General features: G+C 39.4%; 1 protein-coding gene across 1 annotated transcript; it reads left to right on the forward strand.

The window, feature by feature from the left end:
- Positions 1 to 218: 218 nt before the first annotated feature.
- Positions 219 to 3,705, forward strand: LOC106394971 (beta-glucosidase 28-like). The gene is made up of 13 exons (XM_013835515.3): positions 219 to 473; positions 842 to 911; positions 1,051 to 1,106; positions 1,210 to 1,285; positions 1,377 to 1,454; positions 1,552 to 1,639; positions 1,731 to 1,986; positions 2,082 to 2,197; positions 2,291 to 2,508; positions 2,604 to 2,638; positions 2,733 to 2,835; positions 2,930 to 3,038; positions 3,164 to 3,705. The coding sequence occupies exons 1-13, from the start codon at positions 330 to 332 to the stop codon at positions 3,561 to 3,563; spliced, it is 1,749 nt and encodes a 582-aa protein (XP_013690969.1). The 5' UTR covers positions 219 to 329; the 3' UTR covers positions 3,564 to 3,705.
- The last annotated feature ends 14,031 nt before the right edge of the window (positions 3,706 to 17,736 follow it).

Raw genomic sequence — 17,736 nt, forward strand, 5'->3', positions numbered from 1 at the left:
TTTGGGAGTAGAAGGAAAAGGAAGCCGAAACTGAGTTCTCTTCATAATTTTGTACCATGATTTTTCTATTGAAAGTAGTTACATGGATTTCATTATTTAATTAATCCTAGTTAAGTCACTTATATGCTACTATATAGAGTTCATAATTATATGGAATTTATATTAAAAATATATATATAACTATAAGGATATACCTTTCCACGTAGGCCAACGTTAAGAGACTCTATATATAAGAAGAGAAACGGCTAAGTTTGCAACATCTACGAATCTCATCAGCTTTCAAGAAATACATAACTTTTTATTAATCCAAAATATAAGAACCAAATTAAATGAAGGTGAAATTTTTCATCCTCCTTTTGATAATCTCATGGTTGTCTAAGAAGATTACTTCACTTCCTCCTGAATCTCGAGTAGTAGATCGTCGTAGTTTCCCTGATAACTTTGTTTTTGGAACTGCTGCGTCTGCTTTTCAGGTAATATTTCAGTTGGTAACACTTGAGAAACTCCATTAATTTTAATTATGAAAGTGTAATTGGTTATGGACTTAATTATAGTTTTGGAAAATAATGTGAAATCGAAGAATCGTACGTACTTGTATGTATTATTCCCTTTGATGTGGAATTCAACATTCAAATCAAATTTTAAAAGCAATATAAAGTCATCATATTATATATGTGTTGCAATTAGGACGATGACGTTGGTTTTATTCTTCACCTTTGTAGTGTCACAATGAATTATAAATAAACAATTGGTATAGGTATAGGCATATAGCTTGTAAATATTTTTTATTATTATATATGCTGCTAATGTGTCTAAGCTCGTCCAAATGTATATTCTGTAGTACGAAGGTGCAACAAGTGAAGGTGGAAAATCGCCAAGTATATGGGATTACTTCAGCCACACTTTTCCAGGTCTCTAATACTTTTTTTTTTCTTTTGTAACTGGTACTATTAGTTGTTTATATTGCTTACATATATCTAAAATTATAAATATGCATATATATGACAAAATATATATATGTATAATGATTTGTAAAATTTCGAAATGCAGAAAGAACCAATATGCAGAATGGAGACGTGGCGGTCGATTTTTACCATCGTTATAAGGTATGTATTGTCGATGATGTTTTTGTGTGTGTTCAAATTGTTATTGTGGACCCATCATCTTACTTTACTAAATATTTAAATGAACAAAAATATTATGAACCAGGATGATATCAAGTTGATGAAAGAGCTAGATATGGACGCTTTCAGATTTTCGATTTCATGGGCTAGATTAATACCCAGTAAGTAAATGTACATTTTTTTTTATTACAATTAATATTATGAGAATACTTTGGTGGATTTTCTTAATTTTTTTGGTATATTATTTTAAAGGTGGGAAGGTAAAGGATGGAGTAAACAAAGAAGGCGTAAAATTCTACAATGCTCTCATCGACGAGCTTATTGCTAATGGTAAGCTGATTCAAACCCGTAATGAACATTAAGTATATTATATACGTTAGAGTATATCTTATATTATCTGGTCCGTTGAGAAAACATATATGTGCAGGCATTCAACCTTCTATGTCCCTCTATCATTGGGATCATCCTCAAACTCTCGAGGATGAGTATGGTGGTTTTCTAAGCCCTCAAATAATGTAAGCGAACGTAACAAAATACTCCTAGGCATATCTTATTATCTTTAATGTTTAGTCTGTTATTGATATTAAGTTTAATTCTCTTAAACAGAGAAGATTTTCGAGATTTTTCAAGAGTATGTTTTGAAGAATTTGGAGACAGAGTTAAGATGTGGACTACTATAAATGAGCCTTACATCATAACTGTTGCGGGCTACGATACTGGAAACAAAGCAGTTGGACGTTGCTCGAAATGGGTGAATAGTCAGTGCCAAGCCGGTGACTCCGCTACCGAGCCTTATATTGCATCACATCACCTTCTTCTTGCTCATGCCGCAGCTGTACAAGAGTTCCGAAAATGTAACAAGGTGCATATACAGAAGCTTTTATTTGGTAATATATATTCTCGTTTATTTTTGTAACTTTGGTTTTCTAAATCAATCAAAATGATTGTATATAACAGACTTCACAAGACGGTCAGATTGGGATAGTGTTATCACCGTTGTGGTTTGAGCCTTACTCTACTTCTCTTGAAGATAACGAAGCTGTTAAAAGAGCTCTTGCCATTGAACTAGATTGGTAAGTTGTTATAGAGTTTACATCAAATGCAAAACAGTCAATGTTATAACCATAAGATATTTTGTTTATTGTTTTATTCAAAATGTATTCTAGGCACTTAGATCCAGTTATCCACGGAGATTATCCAGAAATACTGAAGAAACAACTCGGAAATAGATTACAATCTTTCACTGCAGAACAATCCAAAATGTTAAAAAACTCATCGGATTTTATTGGAGTAAACTATTATACTGGACGCTACATTGCTCATCTTCCTTACGTTGACCCTGCACGACCTCGATTCAAGACTGATCAACAGCTAGAATGGAGAGGTAGTAAGAATGCTTATTTTGATATCCAATGATGATATTTTTTAGAGAAAACCAAAAATTCCTAAACTAATATTTACGTCTATGTTAATTAACAGTAACAAATCACAGTAATCACCAAATAGGACCAGAGGTACGTACTTTGTCAAACTGTTAATAAAGCGAATTAAAATTTACATATGGACTAAGATTCTAAGAATATTAATGTTCTTTCTTTTGTTACACAGGAAGATCGAGGCATACTCCACTCAGTACCAGAAGGTTTAAGAAAAGTTCTTAACTACATAAAAGATAAATACAGTAACCCTACAGTCTACATAAAAGAGAACGGTGAGTATTTTTGTTTAGATTTTTTTTTGTTCTAATAAACAATAAAGAAATTTCAGGTTGTTAACTTTTGTTTGCAATAATTATTATTTTCTAGGAATCAATGACTACGACGACGGTACAAAGTCACGAGAGGACATTCTCAATGACACTTTTAGGATAAAGTACCATAAGGACCATCTCCAACAACTCCACAAAGCTATAATGTAAAATATCAGTCCATATAGTTTTATAAAACGTGTCCGATTGGTTTCAAAATAAAATGCAAACAAAAAATGGCCTTTTATTACCAAGTTTATACATGATCTGAATGTGTCTCTTATTACAACAGGGAGGATGGATGTGACGTCAGAGGATATTACGCATGGTCTTTGCTAGACAATTTTGAGTGGGAGCATGGATACAATACTAGATTCGGTCTGTACTATGTTGATTACGACAACAATCTCGAACGGTATCCCAAAGATTCTGTTAACTGGTTCAAGCGATTTCTCAATAGACTTGACGTAAAGAGTGAAATAAAGAAGGAAGACGTATGGGATGTGTCACGTAATAATAAGACTCTTGATGATGATGCAAAAGGTTTCGAGGCATCCGTTCGCACGATTATCTATCATATGACGAATTCATCGAGAAGAGAAGAAGAAGAAGAGAAGGATCGTTGCACTTTGGAGGTTCCTTATAATCGGTTGGATTTGTCGATGGGTACTTATACTTCTTTTGGACTCTAGAAATACTTCGTGGGTAAAAATTCTTCAATGGATGCGATATGCATATGGATTAGATTTTTCTAGTAATCAATGAAAATTGTCGGTGTAAAAAAATGGTTAAGTTCATATTTTTTGTGTGTATTTTAGTCGGCATTTTAGAGCATAATCAACCGGGAGATACTATGACAAGAGTTTCTCAACTTATTTATTATAATCATTAACACAACCAAAAATTAATTATAAAATGATTTCACCAGTCAAAACATTACAAATATCATGACAGCTTCTCAATTTTGAATAAACTTCTTTCTTTATATTGATCCGACCGAAAAAGTCTTCTCTCAGGCACGCTTCCCTAGACAGTCCCAACTGTCTGATTTTTTTCCCTTTTGGTCAACTCCCTCCGGTTTTCGCCTACCTGGTTTCCATCTTGTATTTGGTTTACTACCTTTTTTGGTAAATTTTTCAAACGAAAACCACCTTTGGCTAGCAAACACCGGGTTCAACCCCCGACATCCTGTCGGAGGGTCAGCGACGCCGTCGCCTCAACCCTTCTCGGACCGACCAAACCTCTACAAGCTTTCCCGTCACCGAACACCATGGCTGTCTCTCACCGGTTTTATGCACTCGCCTTGGGAGTCTGCATCAGCTGAAGCCCTATTTTTTCAACAACGGTGTCCCAAATCTTCTTTGTTCATAGAGCTTTCTCTAGAAGTTACTACTCTACGCTTCCCTCTCACTACCGAAATCACCTTTGCTCTGTTATAGAGTTTCAACTTATTTTGCTACTGTCAGGACATCTCCCTGAAGTATCTCTGAGCTAGCGATGGCTCACAAGTACTCAAGATCAGAAAAGGAAAAATGGACTGCGAAACCCACCACCTCTAGGAAGAAATATCCTATAAAGATACCAGCCAGCAACAATGAGGCTCTAATTGCTAACAACCTCCTCACGCTCATTGGACGAGTAACTAACCCCCGCTTCCAAAGGCCACGAGCAATAGTTGACATTATGCCTCAAATCTGGAATCTTGAAGGACGAGTAGAAGGCAGAGACCTTGGGCCTGAGCTCTTTCAATTCAAGTTTGAATCGGAAAGGGACCTGCTCTCAGTACTAGCTAACGGCCCTTACCATCACAAACGGTGGATGATTCTTTTACAGCGTTGGGAGCCAATCATATCTCCCACATTCCCGTCAATCATATCCTTTTGGGTACGGATCCATGGCATCCCACTTCACTTATGGGATGACCAGACGTTGTATACGATCGGTAATTCATTGGGTCACGTCTCTATTCGGGATGTCAAAGATGCTCGGGTTAGAGTAGATATCAATGGCCTGCTTCCCTTGGAAATGAAGGCAGAGATAGAGCTCCCCTCTGGTGATGTTATCGAAGTAGAATTCGAATATGTGAAGATAGAAAAGCACTGTTTCACCTGCTTTTCCCTGTCTCATGAAGAAGAAGAATGTCCACGCAGACAACCGGGGGATCCTCCTGCAAAGGAAAGAAAGTTGGGAATCACCCAGGCCATTGCTCTGGACCGCATTGAGGCTGGAAAAAGAAGACACGATGAGAGAAGAGGGCACTATCCTCCGGCCCAATGAGCTCCTTCAACTCAGGACGATAGAAAGTCCTACCATCAACGGGATCAAAACTCCTCTGCATATAGAGGTTTTATGGAATATGTTCGAAGACCACCTGCACTTAATTCTCAACGGTCGGAGATCTCTATACCCTCCAATGATCATCGTGAACAAGCTCGTCGTAATTCCCGCAGTAGATTGGATTGGCGTATCAGACAAGATAACAACAACTCAATTGTCTCTAACTCTCATATTCAAAAAAGTGAGAGGGTTGTGCTTCAAGAAACAAACCAAGCATCACCTGGCCAAGCGACAGGGGGATCTCATCAGAGACAAAACGGATCAGTCTCCTCGCACACCCCACCACCTCTCCCCCCGAGAGAGAGGATGGATCTTTCGGGGAACTCGAACCCGACAGAGTCGGGTAAATCTAGTGAGAGGCGATCAGCCCTACTCCGACTGGCAGAACCTGATCTTCGCGACCAGCTTCCCAAACGCTCCTCAATAAGTGGGGAAAGTAGGCTACATGAGGTTATTATTGGCAGTGAAGGTGCAGCACCTCTGGGAAGCCCCCCTGGGAGGGGAACGTCAGGACCTAGTGCACAGGTAACTACATCACCCACGGTGGAACAAGTCAGAGCTCCAGCCTCGCAAAGACTAGGAGGTCTCGCATCCTTGGGAAGCAAGGAAAAAACCAGAGCAACGTTGAATCAAATCGTAGCGGTAACCTCCACTAAAAGATCTGTTGCTGCTGTTGCTGACTCCGTAAAAGCCCCTAAACGAAGAACCACTGCAAGTAGAAGGGTAGCTAGAAGCCCGATGCAGGGCATCAACCTGAGAAAGGTTAATATTGCACGATCTACTAACCCACCTCGGAAGAGAATCTGCACAGAGAAAGGAAGAACTTTACCTTGGAATAAGGCTAGTACAAGCAACACCCTCCCACCACCAGCTCCAAAGATCTCGAGGGCTGGACCGGCTTCAAGAGACGAGGGACCGGATTGTCGGTCCCCGCCTCCACGGCTTCCTTAGATCTAATGAGCTGGAATTGTCAAGGGCTGGGGAACCCCTTTACAATTCGTCGTCTTCAGGAGATTAGGAAAAGTATTCTCCCAGACATTATGTTCCTCATGGAGACCAAAAATGGCGATGACTACGTTAAAAAAAAGACTCATGATCTTCATTATCCTCATTTCTTCTCGATCCCCCCACAGGGACTCAGTGGTGGCCTAGCTCTCCTCTGGTCAGACAACGTCACGCTCGAAATTCTCGAGTCCTCAGCTAATATCATTGACGCCAAGGTAGAGTTCAAAGGCACCTCCTCCTTTATTTCCTTTATATATGGAGCTCCGATAGTTGAGAATAGAGCAGTTTTTTGGGCGGAAGTTTCGCGCATTGGGAAAAACCGAGAACTCCCGTGGCTACTCACGGGTGATTTCAATGATATATTGAACAATTCGGAAAAGGAAGGTGGACCGCCAAGATGGGAAGGCTCGTTCACCACCTTCCGTACATTCGTCTCCCAGAATGGCTTATGGGATCTTAAGCACGCCGGTAACCATCTCTCGTGGAGGGGAACACGCTGGACTCACTTCATCAGATCCCGGTTGGACCGCTCGATGGTTAATTGCTCATGGTCTGAACTGTTCCCGATGGGCAGAAGCTGCTACTTGCGGTTTGAAGGGTCATACCACAGACCCCTTATTACTTACTTTAATTCAGGTGGCCTACGGAAAAGAGGTATCTTTCGCTTCGACAGATCACTCACCGAGAACCCGGAGATCACGGACCTTATTACCACTACTTGGAATAGCTCGCCACTGTCCTCAGTGATTGAGAAACTCAACGCTTGTCGCAGGAGAATCATCCTCTGGACCAAGGAACGAAATCAGAAAGCAAACGAAGTGGTCTCAGCTTCAAAAATAGCTCTGGATGATGCCCTCTCGGCGGCGACACCAGACCTCCCTCGCATTGAGGAGCTGAATAGAACTCTTGCGGCGGCCTACAAAGAAGAAGAACAGTTCTGGCTCCAACGCAGCAGAATCCAATGGCTGAAAAAAGGGGATAGAAATACCGGGTTCTTTCATGCGGCTACAAGAACAAGGAGAATGCAAAACTCTTTCTCGGTTATTGAAGACTCGGAAGGGACTGAATTTTATGAAGAGAAGGAGATAGCCGGGGTCATTACGAAGTATTATCAGGACATCTTCACCACCAAAAGCGTTGGTGACTTCTCTATCGTCCATGATCTCCTCCCATGCAAGGTGTCAGCGGAGATGAACGCTGAGCTCATAAAGATGCCAACTGCCCAAGAGGTCAAGGATGCAACTTTCTCTATAAACAGCGGAAAGGCTCCGGGACCGGACGGTTTCTCCTCCAAATTCTATCAATCTTACTGGCATATAGCTGGCAAAGATGTGACAAAAGAAGTTCTCAGATTCTTCGAGACCAGCAGGCTTGATCCACAACAAAACCAAACTCACATTCGCTTGATCCCTAAGGGAATCTGCCCGAGACAGGTAGCGGATTACCGGCCGATAGCCTTGTGCAATACACATTATAAAATCATTGCCAAAATCCTCACTCGAAGACTCAAGGCTTTCCTCCCGCAGCTCATCTCTAAGTCCCAATCAGCTTTTGTTTCCGAGAGAGCAATCGCGGACAATGTCCTCATCACACATGAAACTCTCCACTATCTTCGGACATCGGAAGCAAAGAAGTTCTGCTCTATGGCTGTGAAAACAGACATGAGTAAAGCGTATGATCGGATTGAATGGAACTTCCTCAACATGGTGCTTAGCAAATTCGGATTCGAGCCCCTTTGGATATCGTGGATCATGGCTTGCGTTGAGTCGGTTTCATACTCGTTCTTGGTGAATGGCACTCCACAAGGGAACGTAGCTCCATCTCGTGGTATACGACAAGGCGATCCCCTATCACCGTACCTGTTTATCCTCTGCACGGAGGTGCTCTCCTCCTTATGCGACAACGCTCAAGCTAAAGGAACCTTTCCAGGAGTCCGGGTCTCGCGTGGAAGCCCTTTCATCAATCATCTTCTCTTTGCGGACGACACAATGTTCTTCTGTCGATCTAGTGCCACTGCTGTCTCAAAACTGAAGGAGATCCTCAATATATATGAAGCTGTTTCGGGCCAACGGATAAACCTCCAAAAATTGGCAATTACCTTCTCGGCCAAGTCCCCTCCGGAAGTGAAACTGAGAGTGAAAGCTACTCTAGATATTGAAGCGGAGGGAGGGTTAGGTAAGTACCTTGGCATGTCCGAACTTTTTGGCCGTAAGAAAAGGGACATCTTTGCCTCTATCCTAGACCGAATCAGACAACGGATCAACAGTTGGACGACCAGATTCCTCTCCGGTGCGGGTAAACAAGTTCTACTCAAGTCGGTTCTAGCGGCAATGCCCAACTATGCGATGTCCTGCTTCAAATTACCATCCTCTCTGTGCAAACAGATTCAGTCCCTCCTTACGCGCTTTTGGTGGGACGCAAATCCGGAGAAGAGAAAGATGTGTTGGGTTGCATGGACTATGTTAACCAAGCCAAAATACGCAGGTGGTCTTGGGTTTAAGGATGTTGAAACCTTCAACGATGCTTTGCTGGCAAAGATCGGGTGGAGATTGATTAAGGACCCGACGTCCCTTGTAGCGCAAGTTCTACTTGGAAAATATGCTAAAAACACATCCTTCTTAGACTGTGTACCACCAGCCTCGGCCTCGCATGGCTGGCGGAGCATATTATCCGGGAAAGAAGTACTCAAGAAGGGCTTAGGTTGGGCGGTGGGGAATGGTGAAAACATCAATGTATGGAGAGACCCATGGTTGTCCTGCTCGTTCCCGAAAGCTCCCATTGGTCCCCCTATGGAGGAATCTGCACTTCTTAAAGTTAGTAACCTCCTCTGCCCAATCTTCAATACTTGGAACCTTAACAACATCCGATGATACCTGCCTCAGTATGAGGAGATAATATGTGGCATTATCACGAGTTATGGCCCTGCAGAAGACACCATGGTGTGGCTCCCTGATGCGCGGGGCTGCTACAGTACTAAGACAGGGTATGGGGTGGCTTGTGCCTCTAATCATAACTTGTCTCTCCTCCCATTGGAGTTTGATTGGCTCAAGCATATTTGGAACCTGAAGACGGCGCCGAAGTTAAAAGATTTTTTATGGAAGATAATTAACAGAGCAATCCCGGTTAGCTCTAATCTATCTAGTCGAGGAGTCCCCCCATTTGCGTGTAAACGATGCGGCGGAATAGAAGATGATCTCCATGTATTTGTGTCATGTCCCTTTGCGGAGAATGTATGGGAGATGGCTCCTTTTGTATGGAAACCGGGGACTCAGATCCCTTCGCTTGCTACTTTGCTATCTCAAGGCAGCAAGTTGATCACTCTCCCCCCTATTGGTGTAGCTTTACCATTGTGGCCCTGGTTGTTGTGGAACTTATGGAAATCACGTAATAAAGTATGCTTTGATAACAGGTTTTACACAGCAGAAGAAGTACTCAACAAGGCTATTACAGATGCAAGGGAATGGCAATCAGCACAAGCAGACCCCTCATGCCCGACCCTCCACTCACCGACCTTGCAGCCCAGAGCAACAGAGCCCCCTTCCACGGAGCTGGCCTGCTACTCCGACGCGGCTTGGAGCACAATCACAAAAAGGTGCGGTATTGGCGGTATCTTCAAAGGCTCCTCATCTCTTCGCATTCCAAACATCAGCTTCTCCCGACGTTTTATCTCTTCAGCATTGATGGCCGAGGTCATTGCTGTCCGTTCTGCAGTCATGACGGCTGCTTCGTCGAACTTTCGATCCCTGACAGTCTACTCTGACTCTCAAGTCCTAATCTCCATGATTAAGGCGAAGGAAACCAGACCTTCACTATATGGGATATTGTACGACATCTATCACTTCAGTACCTTGTTTGATTCTATTTGCTTCAGTTTTATTCCTCGTTTAAACAATTCAGAGGCTGACTTGGTGGCAAAGTCAGCTCTCGCCTTTGTAGACTCTGCCTCTCTCGAAGGAGTGTAACCTTTTAGATTGAATTTTAATAAAGTAGTTTTTGACCCAAAAAAAAGAATAAACTTCTTTTGTTTGAGAACAGTATCTCCTATTTTCTCTGTTTCTCTCATAGGTTATGATATTTGAGTAACTTAATGTAGATATTATATTTGGTTACAGTTTGAGAATACATATAGCCTTAGACTACAAGTTTCTAAATTATTCAGTTTTATATTATTTAAAATTAATATGTTCTATATGGTATATAACATTTCTAATAAATGCGCAAATTCACTAAATTATTGATACACTGTTGTGAAAAGTCAGAAAAAGAAACGCCGTATATGTTGATAATATAAAAGATGTGGGGCCCGTTGCACTATTTGCACAGTGAATTTCTTTTCTATATAAACGATCGTTTCGATCGATTGTAAACACACCATTCCTTCTCCTTCTAATAACACATCTCTCTTATTATCAGTGTTATCTTCTCATACGGGTATAAAATTTTGCCCTTATTTAAATTTCCTCGATACAATAAAATTCTAGTTTTTTTTTATAACACGTTATCAGCACGATCACTCTGCGATTCGGTAAAATTTATTTGTATCATTTATACCCTGTTATAATGGTCGGTATACCGCCTCTACTATTATTTATATCATGTTATAATGGCCGGAATACCGCCTATATTATTTACAAATTAATTTAATTTATTTATTGGTCGGCCGAGCCGCCTTATATTCTGTTTATTATTTATTGGTCGGCCGAGCCGCCTTATATTGTGTTTGTTATTAATTGGTCGGCCGAGCCGCCGTATAATTTATTTATTACTCTGCATTGATCGGCTGAGCCGTCGCATGATTTGTTGTCATAACATAAATATTTCATTGCTATAATTTTTACTTTTATGAAATTTTATAGATTTGATTGACTGTTTAATACGATATTTTCAGACTGATTTTTAGTGCACTCGATTTAACCCCAACGGTCACAAAGAATTTTTTTCAAAAATTTCCCCTTTCTCCAACGGTCATGAACAGTAATTTTCATCTATAAATACAACTCATTTTCACTCCATTTCATCATCCAAAACATTTCATCTTCTCTCAAAAATTTCAAATCGCTCTCCTCCGATTTTTTTATTTCAAGAAAGATGATTCGCGCACTTTTGTTTTTATGTGCCATTTTTATTTGTGTTTCTATTTATGGTTTATCCGTTGGAGAATTTACTCCAAGAGAATTTAGGATGAATATCGGTTTACTTTTCTTTACATCGCTTCTCTTTGTAATTGCATGTATGATTAATGTAAACGGTTTTTAAATTATGAAGTTCTAATAAAATTATTATTTTGTGTTTTAGAAATACAAATGGCAAACATCGAGAAACTCCAGTTCCCGGCTCTGAAAGTAACCGGCGAAAACTATGTCAGATGGGTCACAAATGTGAAACCCTATCTTGTAATAAAAAAGATAACCGAAGCGATAAAAGTCGGTAACAAATCGCCACCCGAGCATATAGCCGAAGCGATAATCTTCCTGAAGAAGCACTTAGATGAGAATCTAACTCACGACTATGGAGACGTTGAGGACCCAGCCGTACTATGGCAAGCCTTGAAAGACAGATTCGATAATCAAAAGGAAATCAATCTCCCTCACGCTCTTGAAGAGTGGAAAACCCTCAGGTTTCAGGATTTCCAAAGGGTTAGAGATTACAATTCCACTATCTTAAGGATAGTTGCACAATTAAAATATTGTGGTAACCCTGTCACCGAAGCAGAAATGCTTGACAAGACATACAATACTTTCCACAAAGAACACAACGTCTTATCCCGAATTTACAGAAAATGTGGGTACACCAAATTTTCTGAATTGATGGTAACACTCATGTTGGCTGAAAAGAACGATGAGTTACTAATCAAAAACCATAATTCCCGACCTACGGGAGCCAAGGCATTTCCCGAAGTGAATGCTACGGCGGTAGAATATTCGGGAAGGAGAAACCAGACCAACCGAGGTCGTGGTCGGCGTTTCAACAACAAACGTGGAAAGCCTTACTATCCTAAAAGTATTAGATCTAACAAATGGGTTAGATCTGAACAACCTCCTAAAGGAAAAGAAACCGAAGAGGATACCACAAAGAAAAGTGAGACTGTATGTTACAGATGTGGATGTAAAGGACATTGGTCCCGTACCTGTCGTACTCCCCCACATTTGTGCAAGTTATATCAAGAGTCCATAAAAGGAAAGGCTAAAGAGGTGAACCTCACGGAAAATGTTGAAGGGACCTCATACCTTGAATCCTCCGACTTCGCTAATGAGCTGGACTAGATTACTCCTGAAGAGAATCGAAATGCCTATGATAAGAGTATTGAATAGTTTTCAGTATTACCATGTATAATTATTATATTTCATGTTTTAAACAAATAATGATGTTTTTAACGTCATCTTATTGTATAATTATTATGTGTTTCCTTATATGAATGAATTTTATGTTTTTCTTTTATTAATATTTATGACAATTTCAGAAATGGATCAGAATGGTAATGAAGCAAAATCCAAGAAACGGATTCGTGAAATATGCATACCAGATAGTGGAACAACGCACACTATTCTGAGACAAAAGAGATATTTCTCTGATATAAAACCGACAAGAATTGTCGTCAATACAATATCAGGTCCTGCAGACGTGATTGAAGGAACTGGTAAAGCAAATTTTACTTTACCGAATGGAACAAAATTTTCCATAAATAATGCTCTATATTCTCCAAGTTCTAAAAGGAATTTGTTGAGTTTTAAAGATATATATCTTCACGGATATGATACTCAGTCTGCAACTGAGGATGGAAAGAAATACATGTATGTAACTTCTGAGAAATGTGGCAGAAAACACATATTGGAAAAGTTTCCAGAACTTCCTTCGGGGTTACATCATACTTATATCGATGAGATCGAATCAAATCTTTTAGTAAAACAGAACCCAGAAGAGTTCACATTATGGCATGATCGCCTTGGCCATCCAGGCACTACAATGATGCGTAAAATCATAGAAAGTTCACATGGTCATTCACTGAAAATCCAGGAGATTTCTCAAGGGAATAAAATGACATGTGTTGCATGTTCTCTAGGAAAATTGATCGTAAGGCCATCGCCAACCAAAATCGATAAAGAATCACCAAAGTTCCTTGAAAGAATTCAAGGTGATATATGTGGACCGATACATCCACCATGTGGACCATTCCACTATTTTATGGTATTAATTGACGCATCCAGTAGATGGTCACACGTTTGTCTATTATCATCTCGAAACATGGCATTTGCGAGATTTCTAACTCAGATAATCAAACTGCGGACACAGTTCCTGATTATAATATTAAAAAGGTTAGATTAGACAACGCTGGTGAATTCACATCCCAAGCATTCAATGATTATTGTATGGTAACGGGAATTGAAGTTGAACATTCTGTGGCTCATGTTCATACGCAAAATGGTTTGGCTGAATCGTTAATTAAGCGTCTGCAACTGATTGCAAGACCATTGATCATGAAATCAAAACTTCCAACCTCTGTATGGGGACATGCTATTTTGCATGCAGAAGCACTCATTCGAATCAGACCGAGTGCATACCACAAGTATTCCCCACTACAATTAGCGTTTGGTCGAGAACCAAATATTTCCCATTTAAGAATCTTTGGTTGTGCAGTATATGTGCCTGTAGCACCACCACAACGAACAAAGATGGGACCACAAAGAAGGTTGGGAATATATGTTGGTTGTGACTCTCCATCGATTATAAGATACCTAGAACCACAGACTGGTGACGTCTTTACAGCACGTTTTGCTGATTGTCATTTTGACGAAAATGTATTCCCAGTTCTAGGGGGAGAAAACAAAAATGTTGGAAGTGATATAAAATGGAGTGTACCATCATTGTTATATCTTGATCCTCCCACTAAAGAGTCAGAACTAGAAGTTCGACGAATTATGCATTTACAGAGTATAGCTAACCAGCTACCTGATGCATTTGTAGATACCAAGACGGTAACTAAATCTCATATACCAGCTGCAAATGCTCCTGCTCGTATCAAAATGCCAAATGAACAAGAAAAGGAGGATGACACACGAGAGCCAAAAACACGCCTGAAGCGTGGTAGACCTGTTGGTTCTAAGGATAAGAATCCTAGGAAACAGAAGAAAGCTGAAATATATGATGCACCCAAAATAGCAGAAAATATTTTGGAGGAAATAAATGATAAGGATTCTGATGAATCAGAGCATCATGAATCAGAGCATCATGAATCGAAAGATAATCATGAGATTTCTATTAATTACATCCATAATAAAAGGATATGGAATAGAAATGAACAAAATGACCTTGATGATGCTTTCTCATATATTGTGTCAAGTGAAATAAATGAAGAAATCGATGATCCAGAACCAAAATCTGTCTATGAATGTCAAAAGAGACATGATTGGGAACAATGGAAAAATGCAATACAAGCTGAACTTGATTCGCTTAATAAACGAAAAGTATTTGGATCTATTGTGCTCACACCTGCAGATGTGAGACCAGTTGGGTACAAATGGGTTTTCGTTCGAAAGCGAAATGAGAAAAATGAGATTACGAGATACAAAGCTCGTCTAGTGGCTCAAGGTTTTTCTCAAAGACCTGGAATCGATTATGAAGAAACGTATTCTCCAGTTATGGATGCCATTACATTTAGATTCCTGATGAGTCTAGCAGCTGATAAAAATCTAGAGATGCGTCTCATGGATGTTGTTACAGCTTATCTATACGGATCATTAGATACTGATATCTACATGAAAATCCCTGATGGATTTAAAATGCCAGAAGCATTAAGTTCCAAACCTAAAGAGTTATGTGCAATAAAATTGCAAAGATCATTATATGGGTTAAAACAATCTGGACGTATGTGGTACAATCGTCTCAGTGAACATTTAACAAAAGAAGGATATGTGAATGATCCTATATGTCCATGTGTTTTCATCAAGAAAACAATATCCGGATTTGTAATAATCGCGGTATATGTTGATGATCTTAACATTATCGGAACTCAAAAGGAAATACAAAAGGCATCAGACTATCTCAAAGGAGAATTTGAGATGAAAGATCTAGGACAGACACAGTATTGTCTTGGCCTACAAATAGAACATTCACAAAATGGTATATTTGTGCATCAATCCACATACACTAAAAGAGTGTTGAAACGATTTAACATGGATAAATCAACTCCTCTTAGCACCCCGATGGTCGTTAGGTCACTTAATATTGAAAGTGATCCATTTCGACCACCTGAGGAGAAAGAAGAGATACTTGGTCCGGAAGTACCATATCTAAGTGCAATTGGAGCGCTGATGTACCTTGCAAATTGTACACGGCCTGATATATCATTTGCTGTGAATCTTTTGGCAAGATTCAGCTCATCTCCAACCCGAAGACATTGGAATGGGATCAAACATGTTTTTCGTTACCTCCAAGGGACCATTGATTTAGGCTTATTTTATCCTAAAAGTTCAAAAGGTCAAATGGTTGGTTTTGCAGATGCAGGATATCTTTCAGATCCACACAAAGCCCGATCGCAAACAGGATACGTTTTTACGATCGGAGGCACTGCTATATCTTGGCGTTCCCAGAAACAAACGCTCGTGGCTACTTCTTCAAATCATGCTGAGATCATTGCACTCCATGAAGCAAGTAGAGAATGTGTATGGCTGAGATCAATGAGCCGACACATCTGTTCAAGCAGCGGGATTGGCGAAAATACGGAGCCAACTATTTTATATGAAGATAATGCAGCATGTGTTGCTCAAACAAAGGACGGATATATCAAAAGCGATAGAACGAAGCATATTCATCCGAAGTTCTTCTCATACACTCAAGAGCTCGTGAAGAAGAAAGAGATTGAAGTAAGATATGTCCAATCATGCGACAATGCAGCTGATCTCTTCACAAAATCACTTCCGACTTCGATATTCAGAAAACATGTTCGTAACATTGGAATGCATCATCAGAAGGATTTATGACTGCTCATTCGAGGGGGAGCTTACGTAGTTGTACTCTTTTTACCTTACTATGGTTTTTCCCATTGGGTTTTCCTAGAAAGGTTTTTAACGAGGCAACAAAGACGTTAAGCGAGAGTGGATAGTGACACCGGTCCCCAAGGGGGAGTGTTGTGAAAAGTCAGAAAAAGAAACGCCGTATATGTTGATAATATAAAAGATGTGGGGCCCGTTGCACTATTTGCACAGTGAATTTCTTTTCTATATAAACGATCGTTTCGATCGATTGTAAACACACCATTCCTTCTCCTTCTAATAACACATCTCTCTTATTATCAGTGTTATCTTCTCATACGGGTATAAAATTTTGCCCTTATTTAAATTTCCTCGATACAATAAAATTCTAGTTTTTTTATAACATACACTAAAATTTTAGTTATGCTTTGAACTTTATGTAAAAAGTTTCATTTGCTATATTATTATACTCACTTTCAACACCTCAGAAAAACTTAGAAAGAAGTTGGTGTAAGGGACAATTAAAAAGAAATAAAAAAAAAGGAAAGACTAACATGTGTTGTTGATTATTTTTAATTAGTTTCCCTAATATTTATATTATCATTATTAGTTTTGATTGTTGACGACAGCACGTATCTTAATATTAGCTGATGCGGGCATGAGAGAGATTTTTAGATTCAATTACTAGCGCTGGCAAAAACTTTCATAACATGTCTCTTAATTTTGTTAAAATCCAATTACACATTTAACAAGAAAAAGTTAAATAATCTAATTACACGATGGGACAAAAACTAACCCCACAGCCACAGGTCCATTCACCACTGGATCTATCTATCTGCCGCGGCCAGATAAAAAAAAAAAAGAGAAGCCATTAGTCGTTTACGATGAACAAAAACTAAAATTTGGTCAAAGAAAAATTCCTGGCTATTGAGGATTTTCCCCTTTTCAGTGGCTGAGTAGTGACATTGAAGTGTGAACTAAAAAAATAATAATTCATTTTTGCTGTTAAACAAAACAAAATTAGGCTCGAATGACCCCTTCCCATAATGAGAATGTATATAACCTTATTCTACCTTAAAATCGTAGTAAAATTACGTATGAGATATTCTATCCGTAAGAAAATCAAGTTGTCAGCGTTTCTCCGCATTGATTGAAGGTAAATTAATTGATGAGCATGTGAATTTGGCCTGATCAAAGCTGCTAAGTGCTAAGCATGGTTGGACGTATCCACTTTTAATATTAGTACAGTTTAAAGTTTAAACACCAGGTTCATAGAAGCAGTTGCAAACCGCAAAGTCGTAAATTTTCACGATATGTGGTTGCATAATTTTCCGGGTATAAAAATATATAAAACGATTATTTTTGTTGGAAACTATAAAATGGAATTTTTAAACGTCAAAATAATATTTTGTAGATAACTGAATTTGTTTTCAAGCTAAGTATGATTTTTTAAATGTATGGTAAATTAAAAATATATTATTATTTCCTATTTTACCATTTCACGTAGTATATTGTGAATAGTATACAACCGCTGGACTGATCACCGCATGAAAAC

This window comes from Brassica napus, chromosome C4, assembly GCF_020379485.1.
Source record: "Brassica napus cultivar Da-Ae chromosome C4, Da-Ae, whole genome shotgun sequence".
Taxonomy (NCBI): Eukaryota; Viridiplantae; Streptophyta; class Magnoliopsida; order Brassicales; family Brassicaceae; genus Brassica; species Brassica napus.

Coding starts and splice junctions, on each gene's coding strand:
- LOC106394971 (XM_013835515.3), top strand. CDS start 330: ATGAAGGTGAAATTTTTCATCCTCCTTTTGATAATCTCATGGTTGTCT. Junction 912..1,050: donor CTTCAGCCACACTTTTCCAG/GTCTCTAATACT, acceptor TTCGAAATGCAG/AAAGAACCAATATGCAGAAT. Junction 2,509..2,603: donor TCAACAGCTAGAATGGAGAG/GTAGTAAGAATG, acceptor GTTAATTAACAG/TAACAAATCACAGTAATCAC.